General features: G+C 31.5%; 1 protein-coding gene across 5 annotated transcripts in view; it reads right to left on the bottom strand.

Annotated features, from left to right (window-relative positions):
* Positions 1-1784, bottom strand: part of LOC18431448 (uncharacterized) — a 35412-nt gene extending 33628 nt beyond the window's left edge. For 2 of the 5 annotated variants that reach the window (XM_088858585.1, XM_088858583.1), the window contains exons 1-2: positions 1133-1468; positions 623-751 (exon numbers count right to left, since the gene is read on the bottom strand). In XM_088858585.1, the coding sequence (XP_088714711.1) occupies positions 623-741 (119 nt within the window). In that variant the 5' untranslated portion in view covers positions 742-751; positions 1133-1468. Of the gene's footprint in view, positions 1-268; positions 424-622; positions 752-1132; positions 1469-1687 lie in introns of those variants that run through there. The other 3 variants (XM_088858584.1, XM_088858586.1, XM_088858587.1) reach the window with 3 other exon arrangements.
* Between the last annotated feature and the right edge of the window lie 14876 nt (positions 1785-16660).

Raw genomic sequence — 16660 nt, forward strand, 5'->3', positions numbered from 1 at the left:
AGAGCGTCTACCCTATGAGATCAAGAATGTTCTAGAACGAAAATCAAAAAGAGCCATCACTGCTTATCAGAAAAAGAAATATTTAATAAAAAGTATTCAATTCATCATAACTGATGGATACATTAAAGGGAAAAGAATCACAGAGAAAGAAGAAGTACGGTTTAGATTATAAGTAGACTGTTACTCCGTAGAAACCTCTAAATTTACTTTTCTACCTCAGACACAATAAGACCACAGCCATGGATATCTCAATGATAAGGACAAATACCTCAGACACAATAAGACCACGGCCATGGATATCTCAATGATAAGGACAAATTAAGCCTAGCACGATTGTACAATCCATCAAGCTCATATCTTCTTAGAATTCATATTAAGCTTATTATCCGAGCAACATGGGCACTCAGCAATGCTAGTGATTAGTGTACCTAATGGATAAAAAAATGATGAGATAGATGATGAGATAGACAAAAATGATACACATTGATCGAGATAGACCAATAGACAAATGATGAGATAGATGATGAGATAGACAAAAATGATACATATTGATCGAGATAGACCAATAGATAGATAGTTAGAAAAAGGATCAAATTCTGAATGTTTAAGAGATCAAATTTACCTATTTTTTAATGTTTTTGACTTTAAGAGTTCTTCAATTTCATCCAGTGATGGTAATGGGGCAGTGTCTGGAAGAACCTTTGCCACCCCTTTAGGAACCCAAGACAGGGCTGAAATCATCTTTATTTGCCTACAACATGCCATTTGAAACAAGTGGAAATACTATATGAGAACCAGTGCAAACAAGTGGAAATACTATATGAGAACCAGTGCAAAGAATAAAATATAGTGGAACCTCTCTATCACACTCACACAGATACAGAACAAACAGGAAACAAAACCTCTCTCACACATAGAAACAAACAGAAACTAACAGGAAACAAAACCGATAGAATATCAAAATCAGGAAGGTCCAAACAATAACTGAGTCATTGATAAATTGTGAAAAGAAGAAGTCAATTTTCTGGTGATATTTACATAAATGAATATATTTGTCTCCTCAAAAAATTTTAAAAACAAAAAAGTTTAATTGACAAAAATCTGAGCCACAAAAATGACCAATAAAGCTTACCCAAAAAAAATAAAAGAGGAAGCCTCTGAAACTATCGTTTCCAGAGAAATGGAGGTCTACAAGCAAGTGATGGAACCTTAATTTTTCTGGGGTTTCTATTTAGGGATTCGTTAAAGCTTGCCCACAGAGAAGGAAGAAGACAAACACTCAGTTCTACGTGTTCTAGACTGGGCCAATAACCATGAAAGTATGAACGGTAGATGTAGTTCAGCGAAGCTTAAGAAGCTCTGAGAGAGAAGCTCGGAGCTTGAGAGACAGGGATTTGAGACAGGGAAGAAGCAAGCTTTGATAGAGAGGGAGAGAGAGTGAAGCTTATAAAGTTTGGAAAAGGGGAAATCAATACTTTTATCATACCCTAGTTCTAAGCTCTCTGCCCACTCTCTCTTTCTCTCTCTATCCACCCAATATAAAAAACACAGAAAATGTGAGCTTACAAAATCGGAGTTTTGATCATAAATAAAAGAAAAAATATATATAACGTTGCAATTTAAAAATATAGAATTACAAATGCATTTCAAAAATCCATTGGAAAAAGTTGTTTAATGTTGCAAAAACCTCTAATTGATCTCTACCGTCTTTTTTTTCTACCCTTTCTCACTACCCGCCCTCTCTCTCTTTTTCTCTCTATCCACCCAAAAAAAAAAAAGGGACACAAATTGAGTTTTGATCATAAATAAAGTTTATATAATGTTGCTACAGTAAAATATAAAATTACAGATGCACCTCAAAAATCCATTAGAAAAAGTTGTTTGATTGAAGAAAAAAACCTCTAATTGATCATCTCGACTTCAAGATGTATGAATAATGAATATGAATAAAAAAAAAAGATTTTGAGTCCCATAAATAGTACATCTTGCAATATATTATCTAGACAATCCATTTTCAAGATTTTCATATATTTATAGATCTACTTGATTTTAACCATTTTTGGAGTTCTAAATTTTATAATTAGATATGACAATAAATTTTGAGATAATCTTAATAAAAACATTTACCAAAATTATATCTTATGATAAAATTTGGAGGTACACTTTAATTAGATTGTTTAAAGTTGCAACTCATAGAAGCCCCACCCTAAAATAAAACAACATTGCAACTTATCGAAATCCCGCCCTAAAATAAAACAACAAGGTTGCAACTTATAGAAGCCCCACCCCAAAATAAAACGACAAATTATAGAAGTCCCATCCTAAAATAAAACAACAAGGTTGCAACCTATAAAAATCCCACCCTAAAATAAAACAACAACTTATAGAAGTCCCACCCCAAAATAAAATAAAACAACAAGGTTGTAACTTATAGAAATCCCACCCTAAAATAAAACAACAAGGTTGCAGCTTATAGAAGCCCATCCTAAAATATAACTAACTTATAGAAGGCCCACCCTAAAATAAAACAACCACGTTGCAACTTATAGAAGGGGGAATTTGGCTCAAATTTGGCATTATCAAATCAGAGAACCATAAAAGCAACAGAATTTGTGATCACAAAGCTTAAAATCTATTTACTTCCTAAAAAGGGATGAAAATCATAAAAAGGCAGAGAATTAAAGTGATGAAAATCATAAAAAGGCAGATCAGAGTTTACAATTACTTTCATTAACCTAAAAAAATACCATAAGAGGTACGAAAACCACCATAAAAGGGATAAGAAGATAAATAAGAGAGTACAAAGTCCAACAGTGTGTTCAATTCGTTGCTGCTTCTCTCTGAAACAAGAAAGTGCCCTCGGCTCCCTCTGAAATAAACAAATTTAGTGCTTTCTTTTTCTTTTTCTATTTTGCGATAGAAGTTTCTTCTTCTTCTTTTTCTCCTTCTTTCGTACAACTTTATCGAGTGAGAGAGAGAGATTATCAATAAATCAGCTCACCATGAAATCGGAAACTAATCATTTTTATTTTAAAAAGTCGAATAAAAAAATCGGATAAAAATATGGATCGACAAAAATACTTAATGTAAAGAGATCGTGAATATTTCGGACTAGACTCAAAAAATCGGATATATTTCAAATATTATAAATTTTAAAACTATATATATATATATATATATATATATATATATATATATATATATATATATATATATATATATATATTATAAAAAATTAATAGTAGTGAGGAGTAATGCTTTCACTCTATATATATGACTCAATATAAAAATGACCTCCCTATAAATAAAAATTTCAAATATTCAATGTGATGTATCTCTAAATTATAAGATGATTTTCTATTCTATTCATCAAGATAAGTATTGGGTAGGTGAATTCAATTTTCATCTTTCTGAAAAGAAATTGTCTACCCATACTTGCTAAATATGGTCTATCCATAACTAAGCGACAAAATACGCACTGTATCCATAGCAGAGAACGAGAGAAAGTTTTGGAAGAATAGAAACAAAAATAGAAATAGAAATTTCATAAAACATGAAAAAGATATTGAACTTTCCAAAAGAAATAGAGAGTATATTAGTAGGAAAGAGTTTTTGAAATGAATTTTTCAAATTTTGAAAAAGTCGTATTTTAAATTTCTTCTGGAAAAGATTGTGTATTTTTACATATCTATTGAAAAAGTCGCACATTAAATCGTTTTCAAAAAAATCGCCATTAAATCGGCTTGTTAACCATGGGCACACCTAAATAAGTTACTAAAAATTATTTTTAATAAAATAAAATTACCAAAATCTTGAGCAACCTGAATTGTAATATGTGGTTTTCGCTTTTGCATGAAATAAAGTTTTGACGTAGAGAGAATAAAAGAGGCCCTTATTTTTCCCAAGTTACATTAGATAGGGAAAAGAAGCTTATATTCTTACGTGGAAATATCTTGATAGTAATTCCATTAATTTGACCAAACAAATCGTTAAAATTTTCTGAAGCTCGAGCTCCAACTTTAGAAAAATAGGAAACCTTCCTAAAGTAAGATCGGACAAAAACTTTAAACTCGGGCTAGCCGCATGGAAACCGCATCCTCTTAGTTTTCTTTCTCATTTATAATTTTTATTTTATGTTTCAACAATTTTTTTGAACTTTTTTATTTTTTTATATATTTTCAAAATTTTGGGCGCTTGTCGAGCCCACTTGGACGTGGCTGAGCCAAAGCCAACTTTCAAATTTTGGTCTGATCTTACTTTACGAAGGACGTGGTTTCTATGCGGCCAGCCTGACTATTGTAGAAATACGGGCTTGGCAACAAATATATTTTTTAAATATAATTTGATCCTGATTTCTAAAAAATATATAATCAAACTTAAAAATAATATTTATATTAAAAAAACATTTAGACCGTTAGTTACATGCGTTTTTAGATGAACTACCTATTTGCATCCATCTTTAAGATGGATGCTTTATACCTTTGGACTGCATATTGTAAAAATGAAGTCCAACCTGCATGAAACAATTTTCCAAACTAAAAAAATAAAAAAAGGGTTACTGCGCTGAACATTTGGGTAACAAACTAATAGTCCCCTGAGTACCATATCATTTTTTTGGGGACCAGAAATGGATTTTCGAATATCTACGGGTAATGAGGGAAACCACGAATTGTTGCATGCAGCCAGGGAGTTTTATCGTACCAGGTTCTCTCTTGCATGCAGTAAAAAATTGATTTTTTTAGATCTTTATTTTTACTACTTTTTAACCTCATGTATGTTTTGTTTAATTTTGATTTAAACATATATTTCCTTTTTTGTTGGATTTTCTGTATTTTTTTTAATTTTTTTATACATTTTTTGTTCAAATTGATTTTTTAAAAAATCTGTATTTTTACTACTTTTTAACCCCATGTAGATATGTTCTGTTTAATTTTAATTTAAACATATATTTCCTATTTTTTTGGATTTTTGTATTTCATTATTTTTTTATAAACTAAATGAGGAGCAACTAAATGAGAAGTAACAATAGTCTTCAATCAAATGAGCGTGTCAATAGAAACTAAATGAGAAGTAACAGTAGAAGCTAAATGAGAGTCAAATAGAATTTAGTTATTAGGATGAGTGGAGAATGCTTCCTATATTAAAGTAGGAATTAAATATATTTGGTTTAAAATGACTTTTTTTTGCTGTAAAATTATCAAAATTTGAATTATGTGTAACCTCTCCAAGAGAGTTTATGAGTTTGGAGAGATATATATCAAGAAAAAGTAGTTGGTGAATCGGTGAGCCATATTTTCAAACCCAAACATGTCCCAATAAACCATTTTCACATTAGATTCACGGATTTTTTATTAATAAAATGAAAAATTCATAAAAATATACAAAATAGACAATTAGCATAAATTTTTTTTATCCATAATTTCAACGCAACAAATAGACCTAATTTTGGTAAGTAAATCTCATCCATCCAGATTAAATATTAGATTTATTAACAATATGAATATTATTTATATTAAAATAAAATAGTTAAATATCCAATAACTTCCAATCTTTGATCTCCACTTCTGTTCTAAGTCAAAACTCTTGGAAATTAAAATCGAACTTTAATGGCAAAGTCTGAAACTTCAAATTCTCTTCCATTATTATAATTTACCTTTGATCTCCTCCCATGTTCTAAGTCAAAACTGTTCTGGAAATAAAAATCGATCTTTAAGGGCAAAGTCTGAAACTTCAAATTCTCCTCCATTATTATAATTTAAAATGAACAAATCGATCTTTAAGGGCAAAGTCTGAAACTTCAAATTCTCCTCCATTATTATAATTTAAAATGAACAAAGCATTATAATTAACTCCTATCTAAGTTAAAATGATATTTGGATTGGAAAAAAATTTATACATGACAGCCGGGCAATTGTGAAAGCTATTCACATTCAAATCATGACATGAAAAATATGCTTTCACACAAGGGACGCCTAATCACACAGACAGTATGTAACCCATCGAAACGCATTATGCATTGCATTTACCCGTCTAAATTGTACTGACCATCCATTTGAATTGCTACTATTTTATTCATGGTTGGTATTTCAAATTGAAACATGACAAAAAAAGTTACAAAATGAAATAAATAAATAAAGGGAGTCACTGATGTATGCTCATATGCGAATGGGCTAAATTGAATCTGGGTCATTTTGTGGCCGATCTGACGCTCACGAATGTCTGATAGTGTTTGAATTTTAATTTTTTTATACAAATGTAAATCACTTAAATTTTAGGTTTTTGTTCTTCAAAAATAGGTGAATCTATCAAAAATGTAAAAAAACAAAATTCATAAATAAATTGACCAAAATACCCCTAAAAAAATTCGGGAGGTATTTTGGTCAATTATTTTTTAGCAAATTATTTTTTTTATATTTTTATTAGGTGCACTTTGATAAGAATAACACAACTTAAAATTTTAAATGATTTGGATTTGTAGAAAAAAATTAAATTCCAATACTATTGGACATCCGTGAGCGTTAGATCAGCCCAGATTCAATCTGGATTGTGGGTGTTTATTGTAGCAGTACGCACTTGGGTGCGCAACATCTTTTCCCATAAAATAAACTAGAAAATTTTATCGAATTGCACCTAAGATTAATTATTTAACGTTTTACTTATATGTTTTGATTGTATTTCAAATTGCCTTTTAAAATATACATGATTTTGAGTAGGAATAACAGAAAAGGGAAAAATATTAAATAGTTGAAAAATGAGGTGTATTTTAATAAATTCCAAATAAATTAATATTAGAAAGGGATATTATCAAATTACTTATTAAAAATTAACAATTAACGGTTAAACACCTTGCCCATATATTTTGATTTGATTTCAAAATGGCCAAAGAAAAACACATGATGTTGATTTGGTATAGCTGCAAATAGGTAAAAGTAGTTCATTTCTCATGAGTATTTTGATAAATTTTCCTATAATCTAACCCGAATCGAAACCCATGTAGGGTTCAAGTTATTGGACCCGCTCGACCTGGTGGTACGTGTCTAAATAGAAGAAAGATCAATTTATTATAGTTATTTTACAATATATAAATAATGTTGCGTATAATATAAAAATATCGTTTCGGTGGAGCATGGACCCAATCGAGTTGATAAGGTTTAGGATGGACCCAAACCCACACCTAACCCTAGTTGGGTCCATGTCACTTGGACGAGGACTAATCCATTGTGTCCAATATTATCGAGATCCGGACCCACGTCAGGTTGGCTTGTTAGGTTGGTCGATTGACCCGACCCAAGTGCCACCATTACTTTCAAGGAAACAAAATGCATAATGAAATTATGTCCAAATTCTATCTAAAAAAGGATGGGGGAGAGGGAATACATATCTACACATGAGTCCTATGACTCATAAAAATTGAGTCCATAAATAAATGGGAAAATATGCAAAGAGATTAATTTTTTTCACATATTGTAATTTTTGACGCTTAAATTTCAAATGGAGTGATTGTAGGAGTATTATTGACATGACTCGGGCAACAGAGTACAAAAGTAATTTTTGTCCCTTAAATTACGTGGGTTTTACGTGGGTTAAGAGCAAGTTGCTACGCAAACTCTCCTCCTCCTCCTCATATCGCCACACAGTCTTCCACTACAACCTCCTCATCAAACACAGAGTAGACAGCGGCCTCTATGCTGACGCTCTCTCTCTCTACCACCACATGCGCTCCTCTCTCTCTCTCTAAATCCAGACAACTTCACCTTCCCTTTCCTTTTCAAATCATGTGACTCTCTTTCTCTCTCCTCTCTCTAGGTCGTGCCCTCCACGCTTTTGCACCATCCTCTGCTTCGTCACCTTCATCTCCAATTCCCTCGTGGCAATGTATGCTCGATGCTCCAAGTCTTCGATGAAATGCTCGAGAGGGGCACAGTATCATGGAACTTCCTCATCGCTGCCTACTTGCAAAATGACCATCCTGCTGGTGCACTCGATGTCTTTGCTCACATGATGATGCATGAGAACCCCAAGCCCGACAGAGTCACTGTTGTAAATGCTCTTCCTGCATGCCGCACCTTGAAGATATCTTTGTGGGTAACACTTTGATCGATATGTATGCCAAATGCGAATTAATGGGAGAAGCGCTCTCTGTGTTTGAGAACATGGGGTTAAGGACATTGTGTCATGGATTTCGATTGTTACCGGATTGTCACAAAATGGGAGATGTGAGGAAGCGATGGAAATCATGGCAGAGATGGAGGCCTTGAAGATTGGTTTGAATGTTCTCGGAAAATTGTTTCATGCCGGCTGCATCACATTTCCACGATATGCGGTCTAGAAGTATAAGGCATCTATTTTAAAGATGGATGCAAATAGGTGGTTCATCTAAAATAGAAGTATAAAGCATCCATTTTAAAAATGGATGCAAATAGGTAGTCCATCTAAAAACAAGTGTAATTAACTGTCTAAATATTTTTTTAATATAATTATTATTTTTAGTTTTCAATTTTTTTTTTCGTATTCATAATCTATATATTTTCTAAAAATTAAAATCAAATTATATTTAAAAAATATATTTATTGTCCAACCCGCAATTTTACAATATGCAGGCTGGCCGCATGGAAACCGCGTCCAATGTTATCACGTGGTGTGCGGTCATATCTGGGTATGTTGAGAGGGGTCGTGGCACCGAGGCCTGGCGAGTGTTTCGTGAGTTGCAGGCGTCAAGCGTTGAGGCAAACCATGTGACATTGATTTCACTCCTCTCTTAGTGTTCCTCTGCTGGTGCATTGCAGAGACCCGCATTACAATGTTTGGCTGGTGTGAACCTCATGGTGAAGATTGCTCCATACATATAGGAAAAGTCTTAAAAACGTATATAAGAGGATTGCTACATTGTTTCACCCCATCATGGAATGCTATGTTTGTGATGGTTTTTCCAAAAACCGCCACAGACCTATGGGGTCATGGCAATCTTCGTATATTTTTTGCATCAAATTTGTGTAAAAAAAATCTCGTCACAGACATGCTATATATGTGACTGACGGACCGCCACTGATATGTTATGTTCATTACGGGGTTTAATCCACTCCATACGAAAAAATCGTACGGCGCCGATCCTATGGGCGAAAATAATGTTTATTTTCTCCCATAGATGTTTTGTAGTCTCTTCCATATATATATATATATATATATATATATGTGTGTGTGTGTGTGTGTGTGAAGATTGTTTCATGCAGGAACCCACATTTCTACAATATGTGGTTCCTAAGGTATAAAGCATTCATCTTAAAGATGGATGCAAATAGGTGGTCCATCTAAAAACAATTGAAACTAACGATCCAAATGTTTTCTCATAAACTCATTCCTTTTTTTTTTCTTAAAAATTATTTATGTTTTTATATTCATGATCTCCCATGTTAGAGACTACATATCCTTAAAATTTGGGTTCGAAAATCCATCTCAAAAATAAATTTTTTAAGAGTCAACTCATTTGTTATATGGACTCATATAAACCTCTCTATATATATATATATATATAAACATGTTATGGCCGTCAAAGGGTGAGCTCCATTCGAGCGGTTATCTATACTACGTTATCAAGTCAAAGTTAAAGAATGAATGTGCATTGCAAGAATGGTAAGAGATCCTAATGCTCTAGAGATTTTAGAATAGTTGCCTTTAAGAGGAGGAGGAGTAGAGATGGATATGAATAAGAGAGAAAATTGACCAGGAGATCCTTTAGGGAAAGAAAATAAATGCCTTTATATGAAATAAATATATGGAGAGAAAATTAAGGTGTGCTTGATTTTTGGAAGACTTAGTTTTAGAACGGCATCTTCCAATAATGTAGTACTTCCCCATTTGATAACAAGTTTTATAGGAAAGTGGAGACGGCGATACCCATGAGAGACCATGAAACTTTTGAGTATCCACTTCCCTAAAATATACAGTTTCTTAAACTGCATCTTCGAAAAATCAAGCGCACCCTATTTTGTAAACCCACTTTTAGGAGTGAAGCGAGATATACCCAATTTCTTTATTAATTTTATATGTGAAGTGCGATAAGATTCATATGTTTTGCTTTAAATTGTGCTCGCAGTTAAATCTCCGCTTATACTATTGACCTTTAATGATTTCAATTTTTATTTGTCATTTATTTTTTTTCAACAATATTTTATATGTTGTAGGATATATTTTAACATGCTTATTTGCTCCTTTAAATATATATATATATATATATATATATATATATAGAGAGAGAGAGAGAGAGAGAGAGAGAGAGAGAGAGAAAGAGAGTGAGGTTATGAACTTAGATATTTGAATAACTAGGGTGATCTCTCATTCTCTCAAAGGTATACTATGTTCTTACCTGTCCTTTTAGTTTTAATCTATGGGTTTTACTTTTTAAAATTTTAGAAAGCTAATAGTTTGGAAATGTATTCAAATTCAAGGTGAAACTTTTATGCACATAATTCAAACTTTTTTTTTTTATGTATTTAAATTTAATGGCTTAAGAAATAGCATTTACTATTTTATGTGATTTAAATTCCCAAATATAATACAAAACTTTATATATGTGTTCATGCTTCTAATATTCATTTGTTAATATTCTAATAATTATTAATTATTTATTTATAACTACCATCCAATGTTTGAAAATTATGTTGTCTTAACCCAAAATCAATAAGAATGCTAGTGGCATTTCTTTCATTTCCCAAAAACTATAAATCTAAGTGCAAAGTTTTATGCTTCAGAAAATTAATTTATGAATAAATTTTAAATTTTCCAAATTTTAAGTTTTAATATTTCATTTTTGACAAATTTTACCTTTTATAGTATTTTAAAACTATTTTAATTATGTTTTAAAAATATAAATTATTTTTGAATCCTTTTATGTTATAAATTATGGGTTTTAATACTTTTTAATTCTATTAGTGACTACCTAATAACTTTTACAGTATAAAAAGTGCTTTCCTTTCTATAATTGTCAAGGATTATGTTATGACATTTTGGCTTCTTTTCTTTCTATTGTTTTTAAGTGTTTCATAGCATGACTTCAGTTTTGCCTTTTAAGATAAGTAAGAAATAAGTATCCATATTTTTCTTACCTTGTAATAATTTAAATAATATTGTATTTTTTATTTATTATAAAATTGATTACAATTTTTAAAAAATATTTTTAAGTACATTTTTTTTAATGAAACTACATTATATTGTATTTACTACAAAAATTAAAGTACTAATTTTTAAACTCTTATTTTTAAAATTTCTAATCTGCAAATGGCTACTTTTATTTTGTGGATTATGCATTTTTTTAACTTTGAATTGTAATATATGCCTAGCTCTCCTTTTTAAAATTTTTTAAAACTGACAAAATACCTATGTTTGCAAACTATTTATGTATGCCATTTTATTCATGATTTATTTTCTTTATTGCTAAACTTATAGAAAAAGATAGTATTGTTTATTTTAGTCATTTAAAATTTCAACTCACTAAGCCAACTTTGCTATAAATATGTTGAGATTTAAGTTGTTTTATATTTTGAATTTTGAAATTCAAATGCTTTTACATTTCATTTATGCCCAACATTATTTATTTAAGGAAATTTTAATATATAATAACATAAATTTTAATGGAAATTTCATTCTTTGAAAATAGTTATGACTAATTACCAATTTCTTATAATGGAATTTTAAATCCTTTGCATAATTTATGACGACTTTTCTTAAAAAGTAAGAAATAAGAAACTACAGTGTCTTTCTTTGATTATTTAAATAAATATATACATTTTTATGCTTCTAAAAAATAATGAAGTTCTAAAACTTTTATGTGTAATCTTATGATTTCTTAAGCCTTTAAAATAAAATAAAAATGTTGGACATGCTAGAAAACTGAATATCATTTCTAAAATATTTTTAAATTCTTGATTCTAAATTTTTATGGATTTCAATTGTTGGACATAGTATATGTAGAGATGGCTACAACTAAGTCCAACTATATATTAGTAAATATCTTCTATTAGGAATTTTGTGATATTATTTACATGTTTTCAAAACTTGAAAATAGAAGTCCATGTTATAGAAAATATATGCCATCATTCAATTTTTGATAAATTTCAATGTAATTATCTCTAATTTATTAGACTTTATTTTCATAGACAATTATATTACACGAGATTATCTAAAGTTTCATGCAAGACATGAGCTCTCTACTAGTAACCATTGTTAGCAAATGGTTTATCAGCAATAAATGGATTGCCAACAAAATTGGTATTAATTCAGTTTGGGTTCCAAAAAAATAACAAAATAAATGGGCAAAAACTTATCAAATGCCAAATAAAACTTTGCGAAAAAATATGATTATTTTAGATTTTGACTAAAAAAAAGGCCTAAATAAAAGAGTATAGCAGTATATGTTTCGAGATGAATTTGTCCGGGGTGGGGAAAATAATGAATTACAAGTAAAAGAAAGGAAACTCTTAGTTTGTAATGTATTTAATGAAATATGAGGTTATTGAGATTGCTTTTTAAGCTATAAAACTCTTATCAAACTAAAATTGGCAAAGCCTAAAATGTTTAAGTACAATACCAACTTGTATGACGAGTGTTTTTGAAGATCAAATATAAGTACAAAGTGAAATTTAGAGAGAGAGAGATAGATAGATAGAGAGAGAGTGAGTGGTGTTAATCGAATGAACCAATAAAAAAAAACAAGGGCTTTATGTAAATTTGAAACGGAGGACATTTTATATAAGGAAAAGTATGCAAAGACATTATTTACTTTTTGTTACAAAGATGTTGTAATCAGTTTTTAGAATAATATAATTGTACTATATCTCATTTTTTTTAAAAAATAAATTTTTTTTAAGATATTTTAAAATAGCTGCAGAATCCTTTTTTATGATGAAAAAGAAAAAAAAAGATACAATGAAACCATTTGCATTCGATACACATACATGGAGGTCACAATTAACTTTGACTATTAAATGTGAGATTACCTTTATTCTATTAACCAAATTCAAAATTCAAAATAAATTTTTTGAACTTTGAAACACTCCTAAACTTTCATACTTTACATCGGATGGGGTTGGGACCTCCACGTACGAAATATAAATGGACTCCCTTATAAAATTACCTATGGTTTATTTTTCACATATAAATCTCATTTTTCACATTCTTTCCCTTATTTTTTTTCCCTCAAAACTACCCCTTACCCAAACATCAAATATCCAAACCGAAATGTTGTTTTGTTTGATTGGAAACTTTTCAAACGTACTTTTGGATTAAAAGCCGAATTTCAGGACCCAGCTTTCACTAAAAAAACAAATACCGTGTCTTTGGTACAATGGAAAGGGAACATAAAGAGTGCAAGAGGAAGAGGGAGAAGTGTATATTAGAGTCTCTTTTAAATGAGGAAAAAGTTTATATAGGGCCGAGACTTTAATCAATCAAATTAGAGACCACCTCAAAAATTTTATTAGAAGAGGCGATTTTGATGATCAAATATCTTAAAATTAATCATCTTGACATCAAGATGTATGGACATGATAAAACATAGATTTATAGTTTTGGAAATAGTGCATATTGTAACGTATTTTTAGACTGTCAATTTTCAAGATTTTCATAAATATACACAATTTACACTATTTTTTAAGCTTTAAATTTTATAATTAAATATAAAAATATATTTTAAAGCTATCACAAAAATTCCGACATTGAAACTGCATTCCTCTAAACTATATGAGAGTGTCTGCTTTTCTTTGATTGTTTAGAGCCTCGGCTTTATATAAACTGCATCCTTTAAATGAAGTCGTGACTTCTCTCTTAAGATCCACGTGGGAAAGGAGAGGACAGACAGAGAAGCAGGTTTATAAACGCGGGATCTTGGTAGTAGTTTTTGGCTAAGCAAGGTGAAAAAGATAAGACTTTATGATCCACACTCCACACTATTTAAATTCCATCCATGCACATGTGGATTGTCTTGGGTTGCCTTGAGAGAGAGAGAGAAATAGAGCACTATTCTGGAGTACAAATCAAAAAATAAACTTGCGAAATCATCCATGTTACCTACAAATGTAGTGTCGGGCTGGTTGGAGCGACAAAAGCCCATACACGATTTAACATCGGCCCTGCTTAAGGACTAATAGCTTGTCATTGTGACACCTTTGTAAATGGTCTCATAGTATATAATTCCATAAAATATATATAGTTCATTTTGAAAGGCACGGTGGAGATGCAAAAGTTGGAAATTCAATCTCCATTCCATTTCCACTGTCGCCAAATACCGGGGGTATTGTCGATGGTAGGATTTGGCATTGAAATAGGTGAACACGCCTGCATGGGTGGCAATGGGCGGGCAGCTAAGCCAATAGACTACTAATTTTGGCTTTAGGGTTGAGCTTAGGCCTCAAAATCTGGGCCTAAATTTCGTAAAAAAATTCATCAATCGAATTTAATTTTTAATTTGTAAATTTTGGAGCCTTAATTGGGCCACCTAGCCCAATGGCAGGGCTGGCCGTTTTAGTGGCCTAACCAAGCCTGGACTTTCAGGGTCTTGAGCTAAGCTTCGACGGGTCGATTGTCCTAGGTAGCTATTTTGTCCAACAAAGGTAGGTTATGATCCTATTTAGAGAGGGGAAATGGTTTGATATAAAACCTCACTTCACCTCATAACTCATGGAAAATTACAATTAAAACATTAGAAAAAATTCACATCAATCATTTGGGCTTGAACATTATGGTCGTGAAAAATAATTAAGATTTAAAGCTCTAAAAATAATATATATTGTAACAAATTATGTAAACCATCTGTTTACCTTTAAAATTAGTTTTCAAAATTCCGCAAGATCTGTGCTATTTTTTGAGTAACAAATTTATGTGCGGTAGCAGTGGGACAACACTTTTATCGCTCGCTCAGCCCTATCCCACCCCACCCCACGCAAACGTATAAAAGTGATGCTTTCCCGCGGGAGTAATGCCATGGCAATTCATTGTAGAATAAATAGATGCATCCCCTCTCTCTGAAACAAATTTTATAAATTTAGCCACTTTTTTTTTAAAAAAAAAAGAAAAAGAAATTGAGAAATATGCCTGGAAAGCGTCACCACCGACAAGGGCATAATAGTCATATATTAAAAAACTGGAGCCCGTCTCCAAGATTACCCAAATGCCCTCGCCGCCGGCTTTGCCCTACCTACCAATCACGCGTAGAACGACGTTCTAACTTCTAAACAGAACAGAAACGTGCTACAAGAATATTATGAGGTAAGGGGGGGGTTAATATAGTCCTTTAAAAATATGAGGATCTTTTAGTCTGGTTCGGTTCCCCCAACTACGGAACACCAAAGGGCCCTCTCGGACCCACGGCCTTTAGATCGAGAGATCCTCGCATTTAATGCCTTCACCCTTTTCCTCCGAAGCCCACAACCACCTCTTGGTTTTTTGCTCATTAATTGATTTGCTCAGTGTTCTAAAACTCTAGTTGGTTGGGTCAACCATCAATTTTGAAATCCAGTCTGAATCTACGATTCAGATTGCCTTTTTCGTGAGAGTCGATTAATTAAAAAAATTGAATAAACTTAAAAAGATAAAAATAATGAAAAATATAAATTGTAGGAATTGGACAATATGTAACGGTTTTCTAATAGAATTGACCAGTTCTATAGAAACTGATCCAATTTTTAGTACCAACAAAAAATTGAATCGATTTCTACCTGATCCCGAACTAGATCAAGAGATTATGGGTCACCATTTTTACTAACTTTGGATTTGAACCCTGTATTTGAAAAATGACATTGTGTTTAGTGCAATAATCTACTATTTTCTCGCATCGCGAACTGCTTAGGACCCAAAGTTTGGACAAACTCCAGTTTTAAAGGCACAGGCAATCAATGCTATGTTTTACTTTTATGTAAATGTTTTTTCTTCGTGTTCTAAGATATGCAAATTATTAGACTTTTATATGGCATAATTAGAAAAGTTGTCCAAGGTTACAGTTGTAATATCGTTGGAGTTTCTAGACATTTTGGAGAAACTAGGATCAAGGCTCAAGCGACGACAATAGAGCCGAGAGATTGACCCCCTCCGACCCCAGCAAGGGCAGAATTGCAAAAATTGGACAGAGTTATGGGTATTTTCATCATGGATATTTTTTTGGTACGATTCATTTTCTTTTCGCTTCCGTGAAGCTGCAACCGAAGCGGTAAAAATTGACCTTTTTCTTTTTAAAATTATGAATTGTATAAGTAAAAGTATTTCAATTCGAGCATGTATACTATGCTCTTGCTCGAGAATATTATACAACTACTACCTTGCTAAGAAGAAGTTAGTTGTTTTTGTAAGATGAAAAATTGGGAATCATTTAAGAATATTATTTTCAAAAGAAAATATTTAAATTTTGAGCTTTGTAACACTTAGATCTCACAATCATGAGATATTATTCATTTAAGTGTATATAAAGTCCAATGGGGTGCGGTTTGTACAAGGTTGAAGCCCTAAACAATCCGGCACTTTTAAATAGTGCTGAAATATATTGTTTCAGTACCAGAAATCTTACGATAGCTTGAAATTTTTTTTTATTTCTAATTATAAAATTTAAAAATTATAAAATAGTGTAGATCAAGTAAATGCATGAACACTCGAAAATTAACGCTTAGATAATACATTA

The sequence above is a fragment of the Amborella trichopoda genome, chromosome 2, assembly GCF_054954075.1.
Source record: "Amborella trichopoda isolate Santa Cruz 75 chromosome 2, AtrichopodaSantaCruz75HAP2 v2.0, whole genome shotgun sequence".
In the NCBI taxonomy this organism is placed as follows: Eukaryota; Viridiplantae; Streptophyta; class Magnoliopsida; order Amborellales; family Amborellaceae; genus Amborella; species Amborella trichopoda.